We start from the raw sequence: 25263 nt of genomic DNA on the forward strand, positions 1-25263 counted from the left end.
GTGATTCTGATTTGAGGAAAGATTAGGAATGATTAATTTCAAATGGGCACCCCACTGCCAAATAGCTCTCTCTTAGGCCCTAAACTTTGAAGTCCAAAGATTGCTTGGGCTTCTAGCAAGAGTTTCCAAAATTCCTTACATTCCTTTAGGCTTCTGCATTCCTGTGCTGCTCCAGACATTGCCTCCTGCTTACTTCCTCAAAAACCTGGTTTCTTTAAGGGGCAGGCTGACAGCCAGCAGTACAAGGTTCCTAAATACTGTGGGGCTTGTTTCTCTCTTCTTAAATAAGAAAAATGGGAAGAGCCACAAAATCTTTAATCTCATTAACCTCACAGTTCATTGCACTGAAATACCCTATTACTATTATAGTATTATTCTCACCCACCAGAACATTTTAGATCTTTGTATTGGAGGGGTAGATAAGAAAGGGACATACAAACCCCAGTATGATTCAGTAAATTATAGTTTTAATGTTGACACAAGGAACTTGTGCAATGTTTCCCAGCAAGCAAGCAATCAATCAGGCTACCTGAAAAACAAGTCCTACTCTGAGGTCTCCAATATTCAACAAACAAGACACTTTGTCAACACACACTAATGATTTACAGAAAGAACAAAGCAAGACAAGGACAATGCAGACAAATGGATTATCCATACAGTATATAGTATATGCATATACTTCTGATACAGTTTTTTCCCCCTGGTGATCAGCATAGGAAAACAGTTGCATCAACAGCTCATAGAACTGAAATATAAATCTTGCTGTTAAACATATCTGAGAAGGAAATTGATGGAGTCATCTCCTGTGGTTAGACAATGCGTGTCACGTGGCAGTTGTCTGTTTCATCCAGAAACAGGGTGCTGAAGACATCATTAAAAAAGGTAGGGTGGTATTGGCAGGCTCTGTCACAGTCAGGATTAAAGTTCACCTCCAAGATCTGAGGCTGCATAATTCTTTTCCCTGTCAAGGCAAACAAACATTGCTGCTTAATACAAGCTCTATAGAGATCCCAAATCACTACTTGTCTTTAATCCAGAAATTATAGGAAATGATTGGGAAAAGCATCTTTTGTGACCCAAACTGCCAAGCCAGTAGGGTATTTTTGTTTCAGTGAGTTGGTTTTTATTCCTGTCCTGGAGGGACAGGAGTATGTTCTACCATCATCATCTAAAGGACAATTATTCAACAGATTCTGCAACCACTGTGCTATTCAGTGCCTCCTCTGGAATGAGAATTTGCAACCACTCAATACAATCTCCCTGAATCAGCTGTTCTGCTTGCCAGTCTCAAACATCTTCAAGAAAACTCTGCTTCTTCTTTCACATTTCAGTACAAACCTTGCTTTCTTAAACCTTCTAGGTATTTAGCAGTCCTGTTCCTTTAACTGCAGCCACTCCCATCTGTCACTTCACGCTACTTCTGAAGGAAGTCAGGAAATTTAAGTTTCTCTTAAAACTTGATCAGTTCTGGATCAAATGCATTCTGTGCAGAGAAAACCAAAGGAAAACACCTCTGGTGTTGAGATTAAGTGAGGGAACAACCTTCTGATGGGTAAGTAAATCCTACTCTGCTTTGCACAGAGCAATGAATCTCTTTGCCCACAGCTTTACAGCATTGATACTGGCACCACCTCTCACCTTCAAAAGGTCAGGGACCTGTGCAGCTCATGCTCAGCCAGACATGTAGTGAGGTTGGTTCTTTTACTACAGTAGTTTTCCTCAAGTTAGTAATGTTTGTGAGCTGCTTTGCTTCTCACATTCAGGACACCTCTGGGACAGGTGAAAGAGTGGATCCACCAGTGTACTTGTAGCAAACCACGTTCAACCCCCTGCCCTACCTCATCTAAGCAGCAAAGGCTCCATTTTATACCTCCTGATTTTCAATAATTTCCCTCCATGAAAGCAACTCAATCTTTACAGAATCAGTCTCTCAGGCAGCAGTGGCCATGGGGCACTCACCCAAAACACATCTAATTGCTCTGCAGGCACACCTGGGCACAGGCAATCAACTTCTATGTCCCAGAGAACCCAATACCACAAGAAGAGAGTATGCTCAGCTCTGTTCAATACTCCCTTGCAGTTCTCTTTGTTGTTGGTGCCTCTGCTACTTTTTTAACTCAACAAGAAACACATATCTGGGTTAGGCACGTTTACAGAACATTTCTGAGCCTCCTAGTGAGATAACAAATTATTCAGTCTGTCTGGCAGATTTTGCTACAGGCCTCCTCCACAGCTGCCTGAAGGATAGGCTTCAGGTAGTCAGCCATGCTGTGGCACTAACATGAAGCAGCCTCACTCACACGTTCTTGCAGAGACTTGGTAACATATATGTCAGCCCTGAGGACATCAATAGCACTGCAATGGTGAATGTGGTCCCTTCCCTGCCCTAATAAGGCACTGTGTAGTAGTAGTAGTAATAATAATAATAATAAATTATATTATTATTACCAAACCTGGAAGCCACAGACAATTAGATGTCTCCAAGGTTTTCATAGAGAGCTGGATATTTCAGACATTTGTTTGGGGTTTTTGTGTGTGTGGTGGTTTGATTGGATTCTTTTGGTTTCCCCCCACCCCTCTGCTGTGTTTTTCTCTAAACAGAGAACACCAGCAGCAGGGAAGCAAGGATGCAGCCCAGCAGTTGGCAGCTGCCCCATCACTCCTGTTAAGCACAGCAGATGCCACACCCACAGATTTGCAGCTTCAGGTGTCAGTGGGAGGCTGAGAGCGCACAGCTCACACCTCTTGAGAAACAGTACAACTTAGAAGAAATAGACTTCTGAAAAGGTCTACAAACATAAACAATTCAGCATTCAAATAAAGGAGCTTCTCACCATCTCTGCTGGTGTCCCACTTAAGCATCAAGTCAATGGCATATATTGCTCTTGATGATGGATAATCGCAGATGCCAAGAGGGGCAGGTTTAGATGAAGCAACTTGGAACAATTCAGCAAATGCCTTAAAAATACTTGCCTAGTAACAGAAAAAGGATTCTGAATGAAGAATGAGGTTCCATAAAAGCAACACACGTTTCTAATCACTTCATTCATGCAGTGTTTTAAAGGGTTTCTATCAATTGCACTACAGAAAATCTGCACAGTATCGGCTTCAAAATGTGCATTTAGACCTAATGCTAACACACAAACACACCTGGCAATATACATATACTTTTCTGAGGAGCCAATGAATACCATGGAAATCCTGAAAATAGTGCATTTAACATTAGAATTAATCTCCTTCACAGGCATTATACCAAGTATTGCACTTATGTGTAGAGGAAGGGAAAAAGAAAATCTAGGAGAGTTTGTGAAGGCCAGCAGTACAACTGTGAAGTTCTGGCTTTTTTCCCTGCCTAGTCAGTTGTATTCTAGTTTTGTTTTGTTCTGTTCTGCCACGAAAAATCTTCTGCCCATTTATGCCCCTAAGAAGGGTGGGAGAGACATGGAGATTTTAAGAATGTACTACATAGATATTTTGAAAAACAGTCAGACAGCTAATCTGAAAGTGAAATAAACCAGGAAGAACACACAGATGTGAGTTTTAGCATTGAATTTATGCTGCAGTGAACCATTCCCTCTATCTTCTGTATACTGTACTACTCTGGGTAACCTACAGGATGTATTTTGACAAGTCTCTTTTCACCCCTTGTAGTCTCTTCCAGGCTATTTAAAACCCTGTCATATTCTGAGTATCATTAATTGAATAAAGGGGTCTAGTTAAAACAAATGTGAATTAATTTATGGAAATCAAGTCAGAGTTGGATAATTTATGCACTTTTGAATAAATATGCACACATAAAGTCTCAGCTCAGCTATCATTCACTCTGTTTCTTTCAGCTCCTAATAAATATGGAAGACTGAAAGAATTCAGTTTTGTGCATGTTTCTGAAACAGCTCTTCACATTCAGCTTTTTCTTTCAAGCACGAATAACAGGAAAAATTAAAATCAGTGAGAGGGTCCTCATCTGCCTTCCTGCATGTTTTATGGAACTGTAGTATATGGAGCTTCCTTTTACAGTCAAAAGCTGCCCTGGAATTAGAGAACCATCTGTGTTCTTGTGAAAAGTCATCTGTGCAAGGCACAGGACAGGGCTCTAGCAAGGCTGCTAACACAGAGAAGCTAGGGCAGCAGCAGGAAACTCTGCACTTGAGAGTAGCCAGGACTGGCTGTATTGCTAAGTCCAACATAAAGAATTACCATAGTGTGATCATGAAGTAAAATTCTCAAGTAATAAAATACAATTCTCTAACAAGCAAGTATTTGAGGGAAAATTACAAAAAGTTCTGAAGTAAAAGTTAAGATATGATCTCCTTTGTGAAGCTGATATATACGAAATAAGTCTTCTGAGAAAAAAAATCCCAACAACCCAACACTTTTGGAAAAGCTGGTTTGCTGAGTAAAAAAACAACCCAAACAGATCATGAATATTTACACGAGAAAGATGAATTGCTGACTTACTTGTACGGTTGTCCAAGGATATTCAGGATATTGTTTTTCAAACAGAGGAATAAAGTCTTCGCAGTGCACCTGAAACAGTTTAGTAACATCAAAGACTGTCTTGGTCAGGAATGACAAGAGAATGGAACATCAAATATATTTGCCATTCATACAAATGCAAGTAGAGAACTAGGGAATTAAGACAGCTCCTGAAAACCTTCCTTGTTTCAGGATTTCTTGTTATAAAAGATGACACTAAGGCTTTGACAACGACAAGCTGTCGTTTTTTATAATTCTTTTATTGCCTCTACCAGTGTGGATTCTATTCAGAATGTAGGTTTGTATTACCTTAGATAACCCACCGATGACTAGGGGAAAGAAGGTAAAGAATCTAGAAAAGTATTTTCTTAGGACTTCAGGTACTTTGAACTCCCTGTTGAAGTGGATGTGAAATAGACTATTTGCTAACAGCCACAAAGCAGGCACCAGAAGATTTTCTACCAACAGTAAGGTGAGCGATGTTTTGGGCTGTTTGCTTACCTGTTTCAATGTCACACCAGGAGCATAATTCATGACGGTGAAATGCTTCTCATAGTCATCCAAGTCATCAAGCGAAAACGCCCTAAGGAACAGAACACCAACTCAGTTTCCAAGGTACCGAATTCCAGCAGGCGCACACTGCGAGGGGAGGCGGGCACCTGTTGGAAAAGCGCAGCCAGAACACGTCGTAGCTGTAGAGCCGCAGGGGCCGGGCGGAGCGCAGCAGCACCACGTAGCGCACGTCGAACTTGACCAGCCCCACGTCCTCACGCTCAAACAGCACCGGGTCCTCGATGTACTTGCACACCACCTACAGCAGAGCACGTGTGTTAGTGCCTCGCTTCTTTCTTCTGCTGCCTTCACTCAGAGTCAGGATTGAAGCATGAGAGATGGATTTTCGTGTTTGGACTCAGCTGTTTATTAATTCTTATCTATAGTACAGAGTTCTGCAGCACTTCTAGCTAACAAGCTAAAAGAGAGAAAATGTCAGTCGATCTAGCTAGTTACAAGATCTTTTAAAGGCGAACTATCCAATTAAAAGCTAACATCTATATTAGTTATACTTTTGATCCAATAACCAAACACTTGTGACCTGCACTGTGGGATTTTCTATCCAACCAAAAACTAAAAATCAAGAAGAGGGAACAAGAAAGAAGAAGAAACAATACCTAAGAACCTCCATCTTGTCCCATATTTATTACTATATTCCAAAACCCAAAATTCTAAACCCTTCACCATGTGATATTACACACTTCTACCCAAACTACACACCAGTGATTCCAACTCCATCACTCAAACTTGGAAGCCCTATCCAAGGCCTGAAGCCTTAAAAGCAGTGCCCTTTTGAGGGTCAGTGTCAGAAAGCACAGAAAGTTCAAAACTCCCAGGTTTCAGGGTTTCAACACACGTGTAACACAGCTCAGGTGAAATGCAAGTGTCACTGCACCTTGGTGACTTAGGGTACCCCTGCCTGCTTTTCAGCTTTTCCTCAGAAAGGTGCACAAATAGACAATGTTACTTTTTGTCACACTCTGACTACAGGTGTGGAAACAAGGAGGCCAGGATATTCTCATTTTGAAAAATCACATATTTCTAACTCTGGTGACCTTGTTGTTTTGCAACAATTGTGAAGCAATTCCGTGTGCATTTCTGTACCCCAGAAAACACATGCAGTCCACACATCAACAAATGACGCTGAAGGCAGCTCCAGTGCTCACACACTGGATGCTGCAGGCTCCCTGTAAAAAGCTCTGTGATTTGCTCTTGTTGGCAAAGGTGGTTCTTTGTGCCACTGAGCAGAGCAATAACAATCAACCATGGGACAGAAACAATAATTTCCCAAATTGATGACCAATGCTAACCATAGCCAATGTGTTTGTCTGCCAGCCTGAGAATTGGCTTTACAGCAGCCTCACGCTGGAGTATCCCTTTTTGTCAGGGCAAGTTTTATTTTTTTAAATAAGACAACATCAGGCTCCGAGTTAATCACTGCAACAACTGGAGTTGACCAATTTGCAACTAAATCTATTCAGAACTGTATGCTTATGGCCAGCATATGAATTTTGAAGAAAATAAATTTCCTTTGTATTTTCAGACCTCCTTCTACGAAGCAGTTCAGCTCTGCCTTTTAAATCCCATCCAAAGCCTTGCTCTCTCACCTTTGGGCTGCTTTCCCTGTGTCTGATGATACTGTTCAGGTTGTTGGTGATGTGAGTATCCAGGCTTCTGGCCAGGTTCCATGGTTTGCATATCCAGTGATTGTCTTCTCCTCTGGGAGAGAAAGAGAGCAACACCTGTAAGTATCCACCTCATTCATCTGGCTGAACATCCACTTGGCTTGATCCATGTCTTCTCCTGAAAAAATACTTTATAAACCTGTGGGTTACAGTACAAGAATTAAGACTTTTGCTGACAGCTGGGAAGAGGCGGTCTTAGGAATAAGAGAGAGAAAAGGCAATGGTACCTTTCACAAGTTTGGTTTTTTTTTTTTTTTCAGTTAGGGCCTAGCATGATCTCATTGTTTATCTCCTTCTATTGCATCTGACTCCATCAAAAGGGGAAAACAACCCATCAACAGGACAGCATCACCATGAACATGCACAGGTCACGGTGGGAAATTGTTCTGCCAGAAGCCTGAGAACTTTCTGGTGAGGTATTGTGCAATTTTCCAAGTTGGTTCCCTACTGACACCTCCAAATCATTCCTATTAAATGCTACCAGAACTCATCTCTTTGGGAAGAAACCACACAGTGTCTCAACAGTTCACACTACAGGAAACTAAAAACACACTACTATATTCTCGCTTTTTAGCACTCAAGACACCTCCGGGGCAAAATTCTTTGAGACATCCTTCAGGAAGTCCAGCAATATGCTGGTCTCTCCATCTGTCTTTCCAAGTTAGGGCAAGGTGATGCTTGATGTCCTTTCCTCAACCTATTAAAGCATCATGAAGCAGGCTGAAGTAGCATTACCTTCTGTTTAGTTTGAAAATTCCTACCACCTCCTTCCCATTCCCTACATACATACTGCATTCACTGTCAGTCCTTGATGCTGAGGAGGAATAAAACCACCACACACTAGGGACACATGGCAGGTGTGCTCTCTCCTGGTCAATGCCAGTCCTTAACAGACTATGTATAGCAAATCATGGCCAAATGAAACACCTGACAGGTGTCACCATAATAAGCAAGCATCACCAAAGCAGCAACCTTTTAACCAGAATACTCCATGCCAGACAGAAGAGGTTATACAGCAGTAGCTAATGCTCTCTTCCTCTCTTACAAGAAGAAAAATCATAGTTTCCATCTACTTCAAGGCAGCTGCAGCAGCAGAAATGTGGATTTAAAACCCTAAAACTCCACAACTGTTTAACTGTTTAATACTAAAACTAAATTTTACTTTCATAACCTTACAGAACCCAAATACTTTAAACATTTTCCACGCTGGCTTAAGTGTAAGAACAACTGCTACTGTCCCCTGGAAAAAAATCCCACACTTGTTGCAAACACATTTTGAGGCTCTGTATATCTGTTAAGCACAAGAGGCAAGATCCTGACCAGGCAAAGAGCAATGGGCTTCAACTCTGCATTTACAGCACAGCAAAGTTTCTGCGTTTCAAACAGCATTGCTTAACTACTCTTACCTAAAATTAAAACCTAAAAGGCCCCCACCTTTCAGGTAAAATTCACTTGAACATAAATGCAGCAAGAGCTAACTCATGGTGGTGCAACAGCTGCCAAGACCAAAATGTGGGCTCCTGGTCTTTGAGGAAAGTGAGATCAAGACAAGACAAAACCTAAGGAAGAGAAAACACAAGTCACCTTCTTTCACGTTGCTGGAAGTAGCTGATGAACTGAGGCAATTCTGTCTGGAGGTTAAAAGTCCGAGGCAACCACCTGGGCCCATCAGGTCCTCCAGCTCGTCTAGCAATGGATGCCAGGCAGTCTTTGACAGTCAGGAGGTTCTCACACGGGAACTGATTCACCATTACCTCAGGCCTCTCCTCACTTAGCTTCCTACAAAGCAAACAAGTGCTTGGTGAAGGGGGAAGGCTGGGGAGGCCTTTGGGAACATAATTTTTATAGCAAAGAAATTTTAAAAAGTATTATCAGGGGAATAATGAACTCTTTAATTAATTAACCTATAATCTTTGAAGTGTGAGAAGTTGTAGAGGATGTCTGCTTCTCCCTCGTTGTCTGTGAATACAAAACGGGGATGTGTCAGGTTGTTGAGGACTTGCTGAATGTCTGTGAAAACCCTGGAAGAAACAAGCACATGAAGAAAAATGTCAGTTTAGTTTCTGATATTGATCAACTCATGCTTGAATAGGAAAAAAACTTTTAAATTTGACTTTCTACAACGATTATGTTTTTCCTGTACACACTCTCTGTGACAATCTCTTGATACACAGAAACAAAGTGAAATGGGATATATTAAAAAATTGTGAGAGATTACCTAAAAATTATCTGTTTTGAGATAAATTATCTGTTTTGAGATAGAAAGCTCAAAGGTAATTTAGCTCTGACAGCTTCATAAAAATAACAGTTCAGAAGAGGATGACTGAACCCCTGACAGAAGCAGTAACATGAATTCACTATTCTAGATGAAAAGTCCCAAAGTGAGAGTGGCCTTGTGAATACCTTCACTCCTGAAAGCTCTAAAAATTAACCTGCTGTCATCCACATGAAAGAAAGTCACAGGAAATCTTGTCAGCTTAGTTCTGTAGCTTCAGAAGATTATTTTTGTTTGTTCAGAACTTCAAATAACCCAAACAAATGAAAGTAGGTACATTAGGTATATGCTGGGAATACACACAGTTTGATACAAATTCCCTCTCAACCCCATTTAAAATCACATAAAACTCCAATCCAACCCTGATAGACATTTCAGAATGTAACCAAGAACGAGGCAAGTTGTTGTGTATCTTAGGAAATCTCCCTCTCAAATAAAACCAGTGACCTGGATGCTAAAACAGATAAAAATAATGGTTATTTTGATGACTTTACAACTTAAAGTGAGGCCACTTAATTCACAGTGCAGCATGTTGACTCAAAAAGCTAGACTGTTTTTTTACATCATTCTCATGGTAAGAGAACATTTAAACAGAATAAAAAAGCACTCATTTTTCCATGAGAAACTAATGTATTCTTCCTCCTCTCCAGATCTATTCTTATCAGTTGCGGAACTTTCCTCTCCTCCTCTACTATTAACCAACTGGAAAATATATTCCCCTGAGAGACACTTCTCTAAAAAGATGAACTGCAGAAACACCCCAGTCACAGGGGGAAATAAATTCTTTAAAAAGCAAGGTATTTAAGATGCTTTGCACGTGTGAGATATTGTAACAGTTAAACTATTTATGCTGAAGCCTATAACTGACTGAGACAACTTCACCGTGGATAAAGGGAATCAGTCTGTTGAAAGAAGCCACCAGTCTTTCCTCTCTTTTGCAACAGAACAAAATTAGTATTTCCACAGAGCCCCACTAGCATTTCTTCCTGCAATTTGTGGCTTCTCATTGTAAGTCTGCACAGTGGGGGAAAGTGTAATACCAAATCTGATGTAATGGATCCACTACAAGTTCTGCCAAACCCACAAGCTCCCCTAACACCCGCTGGTTTGGAGCAACTTTAGTCCTAGCTGGAGCAAAAGGAAATCAAAATGGTCACCTGAAGATAAAAGGCCAATTATATAATGCTGTAAAAGTCCTGAAGCATCTAAAATCCCCACACAAATAGAGAACACATGCAGCACAAGAACTACTAAAACTGAAGTTGCTCAGAAAATCCTAAATTGGTTCCTTAGCCTACAAGTCACCATCCTACAAAGATCCAGTGCTGGAGCACTCAGGATTATGCATTTGAAGACTTGCTTAAAATGCAGCACAAAAGAAATAAGGGAGCTCAATCTAGCTTTATTAAGTGCAGGAACATCACTGTAATAAGATGAAGGAGGTTAAGATTAGAGAGGAAATAAGGCTATTTAATTTGTTCTATGGTAATAATACTTTAATGATATACTGAAAATACCACAAAAAGATACACACAGGTAAGAAATGCATCAAGTCCCATTCTGGCTTTGGCAGAGGGCAGAACATCAAAACTGCAATCCTGTAATATCAGCCAAGCTACTTTGGACCTTCCAGTTCAGTATCAGGGACACACTGAACTAAAGAAGCCAACTAACAATACCTCCTAAATGATGTTTTTTTTTCCCCTTGTCTCACTAAAGCCCTGGTAGGGATGCTATGAAGTCTGGGATTAAAGATAACATTCAGTGAAATTATGCAAGTAAGATAAATATGTTTAGATGTTACTTAATTTACTCAAAATATCTAAAGCTAAGAAGCAGTTATGAGAATCAACTCCCACAGCACAGAGCTGACATGACCAACCAAAACTAAGAGTTGTCTCATAACAGCTCTTTGGACATCTTAAAACAGTAACTGATTTAGCTGAAGAGAAACATGAAAGAGAAGATCAAAACAAAGATGATCAAGCCCAACATAAACTAGAAAGACTTTCCCTAATAAATCAATCTTTGAAGCATTTAGTTCTTTGATTCTTTTTTTCCATTCAGCAATCAGCACAGCTGGGTAGAACAATCTCCCTAGGGCATCAGTTACTATGCTACAGGACCTAATTAAACCTATAATTTTGCTTTATCAAACTACTTGTACTCACTCCCCTGCTTTTCAGGATTCAGGTTATACATTTATTTCATCTTCCACTCTCTGAACTCTGCTTGGATACAAGATGACTAAGAATTTGTTCCAGGTTCTAAACCTTGCAACCTCGTGCCTTGAATTTCTTCTGAATCCCCTAAAACAGCAGCAACCCACAAAGCAGAGCACAAACATTATTAACAGGCTACATCCATCTACCCAGCTCCACGTGCTCCCATCTGTTTGCCCAGGGTGACAGCTGTTAAACCTTTAAAGGAGGCCAAGAGCACTGGAAGGCTGCAGCTCCCACTCAGTCATCTGGACTCTTGAGATGCTGCTCTACTTGTGGAAGAACTTTAGTAGACAAAATTCAGAGCACAAGAAGGATCTTACAGCCTTCTGTCTAGATATGAACAGGATAAAGGAAAAGAGAGGGAAACCCTTAGGAGTACATTGATCTGGTGTGGATTAAATTCATTAGAAGAAGAGCAGGAAGAATTTGATGTGTGTCCCCTCCTTCCTTGCCTAATACAAATGCCATTCATTTGAAATGTGAGATACAAACTAAAGAGGTAAGCAGTGAAAAATATATCAGTGTTTCCCAATATCCTTAGTATTGCTTTCTGCCTCTATTAAAAAGCACTGCCTTTGATTCCTGTATCTGAGTACATCAGATGAAAAATACCAACTTTTGCTTATGCTCACAGTCATGTAACCAGAGATTTCAACTACAAATGGAATCTTGACTATCACTGGGCAAGTTAACAAATGCCTCTCCACAAGAAGTGACTTTGATTTCCAGTAGTTCTTCTCAAGTAAAGTTCGAGGGAGTAACAAATCAACACAAGAAGCTGGTGTGTGAGTACACCTACCAAATACAATTTAGTGGAACTTTACCATTTAAGCAAAATGTTTCAAGCAAGATCTGTGATCCCAGTATCAGACTACAAACACCCTGGAGTGCAACTCACAGCACATGCTAAGCCATGGTTTGTTTTTCTGGACCAGTAACAAGGCAGCCTGGCCATGTAGCACCACTGTTATTGCTCCAAAAAATCCCTTATCTTTGTAACGTTTTTCCAGCCTTCTTCTGAAATGGTTTCACAGCATACAGTCCATTTTTGTAGCCAACATGTGTCAAATTTAAAACAACCCAAGTTTTTATAGGATTTGGTAATGCCATCTGAACAAGGAGAATAGTCTGTTACATTCACACAGCACAGAGCAGCACAGGTACCCCGGATGGGGATAAATGCTATAATGCAGAAGATAAATCTTTGGTCTTTCTTATACACCTTAGTCATACTTAGTGAAAACAACACTGTAACTTACTGTTAAAACATGATGCAACTTTTCTTTCAACCAGAAGGTGGTACTTATTTAAAAACAAACAAACAAATTAACTAAATTTATTCTTTAGAAATTCTGTGACAATTCATGCAGTCTGAAGAATAAATCCAACAGGAGCAACTAATAAGTCAGAATCTTAGGCATGTGGCTCCATATAAACCCACCCCTAACTTGCCTCTGTTGCTCAAAGATGGAAAAGGCTGATCAGCCCGAACAACTGCAATTACTGCACATAATCCTGGTAAGAACACATTTTGTTTATGGATACGTACTTGAAAACTTTGTCTTTGGCATAAACTGGTGGACTTATCGCTACAGGAAGTTTTTCCTTGTTTTCTGCTAAAATGGCCTAGGAAATAGAAAAACACAAAAAGTTAATTCTAGGCAGAATGGAAGAGTTCATTGCATGTCTTACTCCATTCTCTTTGGTGCAAGTAAACTTCAGCAAAGTTCCACTTTGACAATAGTATTATGTTGTGTAATATGCTGTTCAGAAAAAAAAGATCAGTACAAGGGCAGAGGCAGAAGGAAATCCTATTAGTAAAAAGGAACAAGAAATAAGGCTTTGAGACCAGGGAACATCAACACTGTTGGAAGACCCTGAGAAACTCTTGCCTCTAAACATTAATAAACATCTCAAATCACAGCCAACCCTATATAGTAGAAGACAAAGTTGTTGCATTTCCAACAAAATGGAAGAGTGATCATTTAGTTGTGATGCTTTGTTACACGTTACTAAAAAAATTATAGGAGGTTGGAAGCCAGTTCTGCTCCTGTGAAGATGAGCAAAATGTTTTTTGCAGTCGTCAGCAGTAACCATGCCTCTCTCCAGCCTGTACAGCCCCCCTCTGACTGATAAAGGGAAATACACCCTTGGATCATTGCTGATTCCCTGCCAAAGGAAGCAGCGCCCAGAAACTCTAGGATAGAAGTGTTGATGCAAAGTACACCTCTTCCAAAAATGCAAAATCCCAACCAACCAATCTGCCTTAGGTTACACGACATAGCTATTATGAGAGTACAACTTTATTTAGCAGAAGCAGGTTAACTTCATTTCTGACTAGATATTGTTAATAACAAGATGGATAGAGCATTTTCTGCCTCTCAGCCATCCTAAAGAAACAGACAGTTGAGGTAGAGATTCATCTTTAGAAGCTGTATTTTGAATGCCATTAGCAGTCAGTACAGCATCCTCATAGGTATCAGTTCCCTCATTTTTCTGCAAAGTGAATCTTGGACAGACATTATTCACGAAAAGGAGATTCCAAACATTAATTTCACATCCTGAAAATATCCCAAACCTTTATTAGAAAGGAAACAAACTGAATGAGTACTTTATAAGGGTGTCATAAAAAAAAATCCCTGCTCCAATATTTAATGGTTCTAAACCACAATATAACCCAGTACTAAGTCTGAAAAACATAACTTTTCCTAAGATAGTAAAACAAATCTTTCTGTAATTCAAGACTGAACAGCAATGCTACAATAACAAATCAAATCAATAAGACTATTAGATAATGCATCAAATATCTAACTGGAAGATGGATGCCTCAATATGAAGTACCTTGTAGTACGCTTATAAAAAAGCTATGCAATGCAGCAAAAAAATATTAGAAATCATTTACGTGGCTCCAGTATTTAAACAGTTAGATATCACATAGAAGTCATTTCTTGTTTTACCATGCTTTGAATTGTTTTTTTTTTAGTTTAATTGCTGTCTTCTGAATCAGTCTTTAATTTTAAAAAGCAGCAAAATCGGAATTCTTACAATGCTTTTTTAGACACTGCCTCTTAACAGAGATAAGACATGGAATTAACTTGTAAAATCATACCTGGTAATGCTCATCTGGTGGCTCTGGAGTAAAACAGCTGACATCCAACACTTCAGTAGGCACCCAAGGTAACAAAACACACTTCCGGATCAGGCGATCTGTCTCCCCGTGAGCGTAATCACGAGTGACTTCATCTGCCACAAAACCAGGAGAACCTTTAGGAACTGCCTTTCATTTCCCACTGAAAATCTTCAAATGACAGCTGTACAGTCAATACCAGCATAAATGTCGTTATTTAAATGAAAAATTAGAGATAATTAAAGAAATGCAGTAACAAGAGTATCATTTAGGATGCTTATCTTCTCCACATGGTGGAGGCACAGGGTGGCCTCTCATTAAGATTACAGGAATAAATCATTGGCCTGGTGTTTCCCAACTTTCAGAGTCTTTCTGACTCAAAGCTACAAACACAGACTTTAAGAAATTTTTTTAAACCCCTCAGATGACTGAATTTGCAGTTTCACTAAGGCAGTGATGCAAGACTTAAGTTCTCTGTCAACAAAACAATAGCAATATTTTGGGACTGGTAAAAGGTCTTTATCCTAAAATACGGAAATACCGGAGAAACTTTTATATTTGACAGTGTTGCAAGAGTGCAGCCATTTTGGTTTTGAAACATTTGTTCTTCTGTGAAATGCTCAATGATTAATTGAAAACATTAAAGAAAACCTCAACTCCTCACACACACACTTACCACCAGTTTCAAGATCTCTCAAAGGCCAGAGAATCGTGTAAGCAATTTGCTGAGGCATATAAAACAGAGGTGCTGCTGCAAAACTCGGCTGGTCTGAATGCTGAATGCGTGATCCAAATTCATCCATGATGTACCAGACAGGAACCTTCTCCTCTGCAGTCTGTATGAATAAACAAAGGGAGACATCTCACACACATGGACTGCAGGAAAAGCTCTGTGAGACAGAGGCACTGGCACCTCCCCTACTCCTCAGATTCTTGCTTTAGCCTCCTCTTTCTTGTGCTACTGCTATTGCTTACCAGACTCCCTTTCCCTGAACCAAACCAGCTGCTTAAGACAGCTAAACCAGCAGAAGGGTGCTTGGTAGGATCAGCTTCTCTCAGAATGAATTAGCTAAAAAGCATTTGAAGTTTGAGAGTGAAGGAGAGCTAAACTGTTGCCTGCAACAGCTGGCTACCAGGGTTGAGGCTTCATCATCAAAGTGCCCCTTCCTGCAATACCTGCCATGAAAAAATCCTGAAAGTGCTTGGTAGCACTACTGTAGTATTTTTACAGAGGCAGGAATAGAGCAGAGAGACTAGACTTAAGATATTCAAGCAGCCCAATTCCAGAAAAGGCATCAGCAGAGAAGTTTAACTGCAGGTTGAATTAACTGTCTTTTCAAGTGGTAACACAGATAATTCCATTTGACTCACAAGCTATTCATGACGAACTGAGAAACAGAAATAGGATAGAAAGACTCAGAGATACTGTTCAGACTTCCCTTTCATTTAAGGAAAAAGTTGCAATGAATCCCCTTCTCAGGGATTTTTCAGACCTGATTCCACTGTGAGTTAAATGTGAGCTTAATTGATAAAGATGACCAGTCCAGAGAACAATCTCAAGACTCTGAGCTAATAGGGGCATCTGATCATGCTCTTGTTGCTTAGGGTTAGCCCTGCCCATTCTGCATAGGGCTGAGGCCAAAGAATTCATCTTTCTCCTCTTTAATTCAAAAGACTCAAAGAAACTTTGGAGCTCCACTGCAAACCCCAGAATAGGGTTTTCACCTGCACCCTGAGGGTTGCATTCCCTCAAAAATGGCATGTGTGCACTTGAAGATGTTTGAAGGCTTAAGACATGCTGGAACAGTGCTGAAGGACTTCAGAGGGCAGGGTGACCAAATCTGGGGTGGTCTTACCCACACCCCCTAAAAGCAGCATTTGCTCTCCTTCCAAATAGATTCATGCCTGTAAGGATCTTTGTTAATATTCACGTACTGGAACATCTTCACCCCAAAATTTTTAGTATCCTTTAGAGTCTTACCCCTTGAGAGAGCTGGTAGGTCTGGTTGTATTTCCACATTTCTTGCAGCACCTGCTCGATGCTGCCCTCGTCCGGGACCTCTCCGTGGAAGGGGACGCCCATGAGGTTGGCCATCCTGTGCAGCAGCCCGGGCACTCGGCGCAGCTGCTGCCGGGCGTGCTCCGCGCGGTACGTCCAGGCGTGGTCGATGAGGAACACGCTGCGGGAGAGTTTGGGTGGAGTTACAGCCCGGGCTCCTCTCACACACACACACAGCCACATGCTCGGAATAACAGCTGCGTTTCCCTGGAGATGGCGTGACAGCTAATCTGCTCTAAGTCACAAAGTCACTCCCAGAGCACACACTGTGGCATTGCAGGGCAGCAGTAAATTCCCAGCAGTAATTTACACTCTGGTTTTGCTCCAGAAAGCTTATGGTGCATTAGAGAGCTTTTCCATGAAAATGAGGAGCAAATAAAGAACAGGCACTCGGTTTGTGAGCTTATCCCCTTTAAAAGCCAAGAACACAAATGCCTTCCCTTTTAATCACCATTAACTCTGCTGCATCAATCTGATATTCTTGCCTGAAGCAGGAAAACAATACACTATTTTGAAAAATTACTTGAGGACCTTGTTAGCCATGAGGTCTGTGACATCTACCGTCATCTGCAAAGCCAGGTGAAGTCTGATCATCAGAAGCCTGTATATGCTATTAAAAGAAAATTAGCAAAAAGTTTTGATTTTCTCTATATGGTTTGTTTTTTTTTTCTTTGGGTGGGGTGTGTCACCAAGCTATTTTTAGGAAAAATGCATTGTTGAAAAAAATTACAATTTAACCCAAAATAAAACCATACATATCTGGCATAACTTCCCTTGACAAGTTTAACCCTCGTTTAAGCTGCATGACTTTTAGAATAAAAACAGTTTTTCAAACAGAAGGGTTCTTCGTATTTTGGTTATATCATTTGAACCAATATAGAGAAAAATCTGAATTTTACTTGCAAGCAAAATCCCCAAACCACACAGAAAACCCTCCACAACATCCATATTTCAGAAAGCAAAAAACATGTCAGCTGTCACACAGGGCAAGCATGGCTGAACAATTATTGTATCCCAGATTCCACACACATGAAACCTCACTTAATTTTAAAATTAAAGGCTCCAGAGAATGCTAAGGTCAAGCTCTTTGAAAACGTTAGCAAACAGGTGTGTTGGTGTTCTGCTCCCATATTCACACACCTGAATGCTACAAGGAAGCCCAAGATTATCACAGGAGCTGGTTTTGAACTTGATAATTTAAGTGCATTCTCAGATTTGGAAAGGTGATTGCTTAGGTTAAGGCAGGGATGTAAAGGCACATATGATTCTTTGTTTTCCTCATCAAGCCCAATTAAAATTTTTAGATTTTCCATGTTTACCTAAGATCTAAAAAGTATGAAAGGCCTCACAGAAGTTTTACAGAAATGAGCAGAATTCCATTTAGATCTCCAGCAGAGATGACTTAATCTCACTGTTTTTTATTAATGTATAGCAAATACCCTGTTCTGTTTGAAACCTGTAAGAACACAAAAAGCAGTACTATAATATAGTTATTTCTTACACAACTTCATTCTGATTTTAATGATGCCTCCTAGTCTTATATTCATGGCAGATGAGCTGATTTGTAAGCAAGAGAACAGTAATTTGATATATTCAATTCTACATTCAATGCACACGACCACACTCTTGAATTTTTATTTTATTTTATTACGGAAGGAAATGTAATAGCCCACAGAATATTACCGTGAGTACCTTCTTGGCATGAGATTTGTGGAGATCACAAGTATTTCTTTAGTGTTTTTTTTCCACAGGCACACAGTCTTGCAGATACAAAGCTTCATTTCTGCAGAAATAATTTCAAGGTTGCCTTTTCCCTATTTTCTCCCTGAGTTTACTACAACCAATTGCTAAGTACCTTCCTGCATGATTTAGAAAGGAACCACATTAATATATCTGTGCTCCCAGTAGCCTTTGCAAGGTGTGCTTCAGAGCATGCATCTTTCCTCAAACATGTGTCTTAGAGCTGGAAAAGAGGATTTCTGAATAGAATCAAACAAGTCTCAAAGCACACTGCCACTATAATTGTAGGGTTTCCCATTACTCAAAGACCGAATGCTATTTTCAAAATCACAACTCACCTATCAGGATTGGAGGCTTGAAGTCCATTCTCATTCGTTACAATAACTTTGAAACAAGGTTCATTTCCAGGATTTGGTTTCTTTTTAAATTGTTCTTCCATTTCTTCATCAACTTCTTCCTCCTCATCCACCTCTTCTACTTGCATGATTCCAAAGTAGTCGCCAGCATCAAATACCTGAGATAGAAAGTGCACAAAATATCATGTAACTGGATAAGGCAGTACCCTGATATGCACAATGCAACACCTGCAGACATTTCTTCCCTGTAATCTGATAAAAATTGGCATTTTTAACTTAAGAGATGAATGAACAACAGTATTTATTCTTTCACATTTTAACAGAGCTGTTTGTTTGGGAAGTTTCTTTAGTTAACGAAGCTTTGTTGGTTTCTTTAGCACCAGCAGGTCTGCTAATGATTGTCTATCAGTTTAACATCTCATTAAGAATTTTAGAAGCTGAAAACATAATACTTTTGCTCAACCTTTGCTAAAATCAGTAATTTAAGACCTGCAAAACCGAGTATTAACCAGGCTCCACAGCCACACTAAAGCACAATAAGGTCCCTGAAGAAAAAGAGCTTTTCCCAATTGAGTTCTGAACCAGTTAAGAAATCTCAGCCTGTTTCCCTCTGTCTTCTTTGCCTACAAAAGAAACTATCAGTGCTCACTCACCTCCAAGCAAATTGGGAAGAGTCCTTATACTGCTACATATAAAGTTTAGTTTTATACACTTATCTCTACCAAGGTGCTGAAAGGGGTTTGTTTACATTCTTGCCTATTCTGGATGCAACAACTTCATCTAGAACATAGAGAAATGAGGGCAGCCACCACACAAGGCTCCCTTGCCAAACAGTGGGCTTGCAAATCTGGCAGAACCAGGACCCTGCTGACAACTTCCATCATTTCAAAATGAACATGCTTTTACAAAGACAAAAATAGGTAATGCCTCAAAAGACTGTTGAAAATTTTCAGAGAGAATTATTTTACTAGAATCACTTGCACACTACCTAATAAACCAGGCATGGGCAGACAAATCTTTTGCCACACTCTAATATGACTAAAAAGTAGCAGGGAGGGAGAAAGGTGAGCTCTGGAGTTAGTGGTTCAACATTCCAAAACTGCAATGGTTCAACACACAGCCTGCAATGCCACATTATTAAAAATCATTACTTCTATATACTGACAACTTCTTAGCTGTAAAATACCAGTGGCAGTAACAAGCTTTCATTTGTTCAGGTGAGTGTTTCTATAGGACAATTATTTTTGCTAAGCCTCAACAGGAGGGTGAGGAAGTGAATTCCGCATTTGTGAAGAAAGGCCACCTAGACAAAGCAGACAGCTGCTCAAGAGGGACGAAGTCAGAAGGGGAACAGCAGCTACTTCCCATCTTAAGCCACAGATCCAAGTGGAGACGTATCTGAAAGTCTCTTCTGAGGAACAGGGGATGGTGGAAGGCAAGGAGAGGGGCCATGGTGGATTAAAAATCATAGAATGTCTTGGGTTAGAAGGGACCTTAAAAGATCATCTTGGTTCCAACCCTGCTGCTATGGGCAGGGATACCTTCCAGATGCTAACAATAGCTGGCAGCTATTAGCTGTTATTAGCTAATAGCTTCTTAGCTAAATGCTAAGGAGATGCTAACAGTATGTTGGCTAATACACACACATGCATTTTCTTAGGGTAAAGAAAATTACTTGGCAAACAAACTTACTAGAGATTAAAAACATACCTATTTAAAAAAAGTAAAAATCAGAAACTTCGTTTCTTTCATTTCAGCAGGTATCAAAATAGCAGTTCCAATTTATTTCTAATTTCCCAATTGCTAGAAAGATAAAATTACTCAGCAGTAAGCAGTATCATAACCTCTTGTTGTTCTAATAGTAGCCTCCAATGCTTTTTTACGTCTATGCACAGTTTGAAAATTTGTAGGCATTGAAATTCATGTAGCTGCAGGCAGGTTCCAGCAAAAGGAAGAGCCCTTCCCTGTGCTCACAATTAATTTTTGTCAGGTTGGCTCCCAGCTGGGTGAGCTCCCTGGTCTGGTTCAGGGCTAATGCTAATCCCAGCCCATGGCAGCGAGCAAAAGCAGCGTGCCAGGAAACATGTTCCACTCTTCCCTGAAGTGACACTTCAGTGCTCCTGCTGCTGGATCAAGGGCTCTCCCCAACAACCTCATTAGTGACTGGGAGTCATTAGAAAATGAAAAATGCAAGTGTGACTCAGGGGAGCCACTTGATACGTGCTGCAGTGTGGCACTGTGTGTGTTTTCCACACTTGGCTTTTGTCTTAAGGAGATTGTGAGAGAGGGACAGGAGGCGAGCCAGCGGCTGACTCGCTCTGGACAGGCTCCACCCGTTAACCAAACACCCACAATGAATATCAAGTTCTTCCACAACACTAAGGGGAAGCTGTTTGGTTTATATTTTATTTTTTTTTAATTTAATATCATCTCAAGATTGCAAAAAATGAAAGGATTCCAAATGCCCTAAGCCAAAGTTTTGTTCTCTCCCTCTGACAAATCATCAGATGCATGAGGCTGTAGCAGTAGCATGTAGCAAAAAAATCTCCACTTTTAATACTTTTACAGAATTATGCTTAATGAAAATTTTCTCCTAGAGGATTTATAACCTTGTAAAAGTGAATTATGTGAATTCCTCACCCAAAGTAAATCGCACTTCTCGCATCAGCAGCTCAACATCAGCTTAATCTGTGGCTTTTTGTGAGGGTTTTGTTGGTGCTTAAACTCATAATTGATAATACAAGCACTTCAGTAGTTCACTGACGGGTCTGGCAGAAGCACCACGTTGTCAGTGTGGATACACTGATAGTTTTGTGTCTTCTCTCTTCCTCCCTCCCTTTGAGCCAGCCTGAACCTATTAACACAGCAGCTCCATTAAGGGAATCTTAAGTAAGCTCCTTAAGCAAAAATCAGCCGGATAAAATCACACCACCAATCTGAAAAGTAATCTCTGGCTTGAAGCAGAACAGGGAGAGCTCACATTAAGCATTCCACCAGAGCAACCAATAACCTCTAGACAGCAAAAGGGTACCAACACATTCCAGTGGCACAACTGCTCGCAAGCAAGACATGTTTAGGCAAAATCCCTCCCTCTTCATGCTCAGGTGCAGTTACAGCAAACCAGAGAACCTGATACCAAAGCAGGCACACGTCGTGGCAATTACCATACAGGCATCTCCAGCAAATTGTTTTAAGGAACACTGCAAACTGCTTTGAAGACCACAGGTAACCTCTGAGGAACAAGCTGCCCTCCACTGCTCTGGAAAATAAAGTCTAGGAGTATTGTCACGCTGCATTCCTTCTAGCAATTAATTAAAAGCCTCCATTTCTAACTGAGATGAAATTCTAAGCAGTCTTTAGCCAGCAACATCTGAGGGCTACAAGACTCTTCCTGCAACACAGAGAAGCCTGCAAAGTAATTTCGTGTATGGCTGAAATAGAAAAAAAAAAAAAGATTATGAATAAAATTAGATGCAGGCACTACATTTTCCAGGCTTATAAACGTACTATACACAGTTTATCCAACAGCATAAGAAACAACCACTACGCTAGAAACAGAATTTTAGCATTTATAGTCAATGATTACACATGCATGTAATTTATTGTTCAAGTTTCTGCCAGAAACACAAAAAAAAATTTTCTCCCAACAGACGCTGAATGCTAAATGCAAAACAAATAAATAAAGGCAGGCTTTCCAATCTAGCAGTTATACCATGTTTGGAATGAGCAATCCAATTACATAATGCTCTCAGAAGGGAACCTGCTCCAGCAGATCCCAAGGTAAATAAAAAAAAAACCCAAACCCTCCACTTCTCACAGGCTTTGGTGTACACAGTGGAGGGAGGGTGCACTCACTCTATGTTGAAACATGTGAGAGTGTTGGAAAACAACTGCTGGGGCTGGGTTCTAGAGGTAATGATGCAAGAGATATTTTTATCTGTACTACGTATAGAAATTCTTCAAGTTATATGCTAGAAAGTTTTAATCTTTGCAGCAGGCTAAGACAAATGAAAAATTCCTCCCATTTTACACATGTAACAAGGAAACTCATCCTATGCTCTATGTTGCACTGAGTTTTTGCTCCCTGAGTTATATTTTATTACCTAGATTCCCAAAACCATTTCACCCCTTCCCCTCACCTCCTTTTCTTTCTTTACTGCTGCTCCTCCAGCCATTCTGCATGGTCCAGTTCTAAGTAAGGTCCTGTAGCTCTGTCTCTACCTCCTCAAGAGGTTATCCCAGTCCACAGCACTCCTCACAGTAACTTTACCTGGACATCCCAATCTTCTCTATATCCTTTTGCCCTTCTTCTGGACAAAAACCAGAAGCTGCAGCAGTAGAAAGGAGCACTCACAGCAGCTTTATCTTCCAAAGCTCACTGAAATAATTAAGTCTCTTTTTCCACACACACTGGGATATTTAGTACCGAAGAGCCTGCTCAGCCACCACTGCACCAAGTAAAATGAAGCAGAAGGAGCAGCCTGCTGCCTTAGGCAGGAGGAAGAAAGCAAATGCCCATTCTTCACCTCAGCACCACAGGGTCTCTTTTCACTCCGTTGTCTTACCTTCTCAGTGCTGTTCCATCCTCTTCCAGGACATCCCTTCTCATACCCTCCTGCCTAAGCAGAGCAGCAGATATTCTTGCTCCGAGTCCCTTGCATAAATAGTTACTGAGGGGGGGTATAATTCCACAAGGAATTTGTGACTGGGCATATGCTTGAGATAATGTAGATTTATCTTCTCCATAATAAACACATATTCCTGTTATTAACAGTACCATACAACAGACTGAAAGCAGCAGGAACATATTCAGACCCTTCCTGACTATAAACACTCCTATCATGACTTAAAATGCTTTTCTCCTGTCCCTACTTTGAAGCTGAGATGGGGAAAAGAAGCACTCAGGTGATTATATATTATTTTACCTGTACATGGGTGTTAAACTGCAGTTTTCTCACCTTCCCTACCATCCTACACTACCTGTTCAAACTTCTCTCTCATTTCTTCACTGCTTATCCTGCCTTCCAGCAAACCACCACTAGCTGCCTTCTCCCCTTATCAGATCTCTTTCTCTCCTCAGGACTAGAAGTTCACCTCATTCATATTTTCTTCTCCAGGTCGACTCCTCCAGACTCCCTCCAGCACTCTCAACTCTCCAGACAAATGGTTTCGGGTTGCGTCTCTTTCCTGCCTCAGTTCCTTGCTCCTTTACTCCCACAAATCAAAGACAGCTTTCCTCATCACTGAGGCTGGGCTGCAGATGTGCAAACCGAAAAAAAAAATTCTAAACACAACCCGTGTCTTTACAATCTGTTGAAAATCACTCCTTTTCTTGACTTTGTTTCTCTTCCCTTTCTCACCACAAAGTTCCAGGAAGCAAGCAGATGGTTGCTACAAAGGTGGAAAGGGATACTCCACCCTGGAGTGTGCCTGTGCCTCCACACTCCCTTTAGTTCAGGGCCAGGGGGTCAGCTTCACCTGAGAAAAACTGCCCAAGCCAGGGAACTCATGCACACCTGAGATGAGCTGGCTGAGCTCCGCACAGTTATAAATGACTGACGGCAGGGCAGATCTGTGTGGAAGTGAACTGGAATAAAAAAATTAAAAATCAGGCAAAAGCCAATCCAAACCATAATGGATTAAGATATTACAACATCCTGAGTCTAACACTATTACCGTTGCGGTTTTTTTAATTTCTCTTTGGCATAAAAAGCTGAAGGGTTTTTTTTTTCCCTGCATTTGGCTAGGACAGAGTTAATTTTTTTCTTAGTAGCTATGGTTTCTTTAGGTTCATCACCTCTCTCCAGTACTGTATCTCTAGTTACCAGAATTTCCAAACGCTTCCAAACTTCACGCCGACGACAAAAAGACGAAAGCAGATATGCACAACACACCTGGTGTTTTTTACAGCCCCCGAGCTGCAGTCCCGGTAACACAACCCGCACCGTGCCTTTCCTACTGTCCCCTGCTTAGCAACACTTTATCTTCACCCAAGGCTGGAGGGGCTGCCCTCAGCACGGCTCCCACTTCCCACGGCCTCCTCTCGCCCCCGGCTCGGGGCTTCCCCCTCACAGCCGCTCTCCCCGGCTCGGGGCTTCCCCCTCACAGCCGCCGTCCCCCGGGTTCGGGTCTGCCCCTCACAGCCGCCGTCCCCCGGGTTCGGGGCTGTCCCTCACAGCCGCTCTCCCCGGCTCGGGGCTGCTCCCTCACAGCCGCCGTCTCCCGGGTTCGGGGCTGTCCCTCAGCGCCGCTCTCCAGTGCGGAGCCGCCCCCGGCTCCGTTCACCCACCTCGCCGCGCAGTTTGCGGCTCAGGCTCTCCCAGTACTGCGTGGGGACCCGCGATGCGCGGAGCGCGGCCCCGTGCAGGGCCACGAAGGCCGCCAGATCCTCCTCGCCGTCTCCCGCCATGGCCGGGCCGGAACGCGCCGGGCGGGGCTGAGGGCGGGCGGGGAGGCGGGAGCGGCGCTCGGGGCGTTCCCGGAGCTTTCCCGGAGCCGGAGGGGGTTTGGTCCTGTAATAGGGCGAGGGTCTGGGGCAGCCGAGCGCTGGGCCTGTTCCACACACGGCCAAGGAGAAGGGGCCTGAGGAGGATTCAGTCTGCTGAACAGATGCGGGTTCTGCTTGTCTTTTGTTCTTCTGCCCTTGAGCATTAATAAAATTCACAGCACTCGTGGCGCAGTGCTGGCCACAAGATTTATTTTCTCCGTATTTTAGGGACTCTTCTGGAAAGCCCCAGCCGTAGCCCTGAAGTGGGTTACGGGTGCGGT

General features: G+C 41.5%; 1 protein-coding gene across 1 annotated transcript; it reads right to left on the minus strand.

Annotated features, from left to right (window-relative positions):
* Nucleotides 1-445: 445 nt before the first annotated feature.
* TTLL12 (tubulin tyrosine ligase like 12) lies at nucleotides 446-25046 on the minus strand. Its single transcript, XM_014881111.2, has 14 exons — nucleotides 24785-25046; nucleotides 18478-18653; nucleotides 16322-16520; nucleotides 15017-15176; nucleotides 14323-14456; nucleotides 12763-12839; nucleotides 8618-8734; nucleotides 8298-8492; nucleotides 6636-6747; nucleotides 5136-5287; nucleotides 4978-5059; nucleotides 4459-4527; nucleotides 2835-2973; nucleotides 446-961 (listed from the first exon to the last, which is right to left on the minus strand). The coding sequence occupies exons 1-14, from the start codon at nucleotides 24902-24904 to the stop codon at nucleotides 810-812; spliced, it is 1884 nt and encodes a 627-aa protein (XP_014736597.2). The 5' UTR covers nucleotides 24905-25046; the 3' UTR covers nucleotides 446-809.
* Between the last annotated feature and the right edge of the window lie 217 nt (nucleotides 25047-25263).

The sequence above is a fragment of the Sturnus vulgaris genome, chromosome 5 (genome assembly GCF_052056855.1).
Source record: "Sturnus vulgaris isolate bStuVul1 chromosome 5, bStuVul1.hap1, whole genome shotgun sequence".
NCBI lineage: Eukaryota > Metazoa > Chordata > Aves > Passeriformes > Sturnidae > Sturnus > Sturnus vulgaris.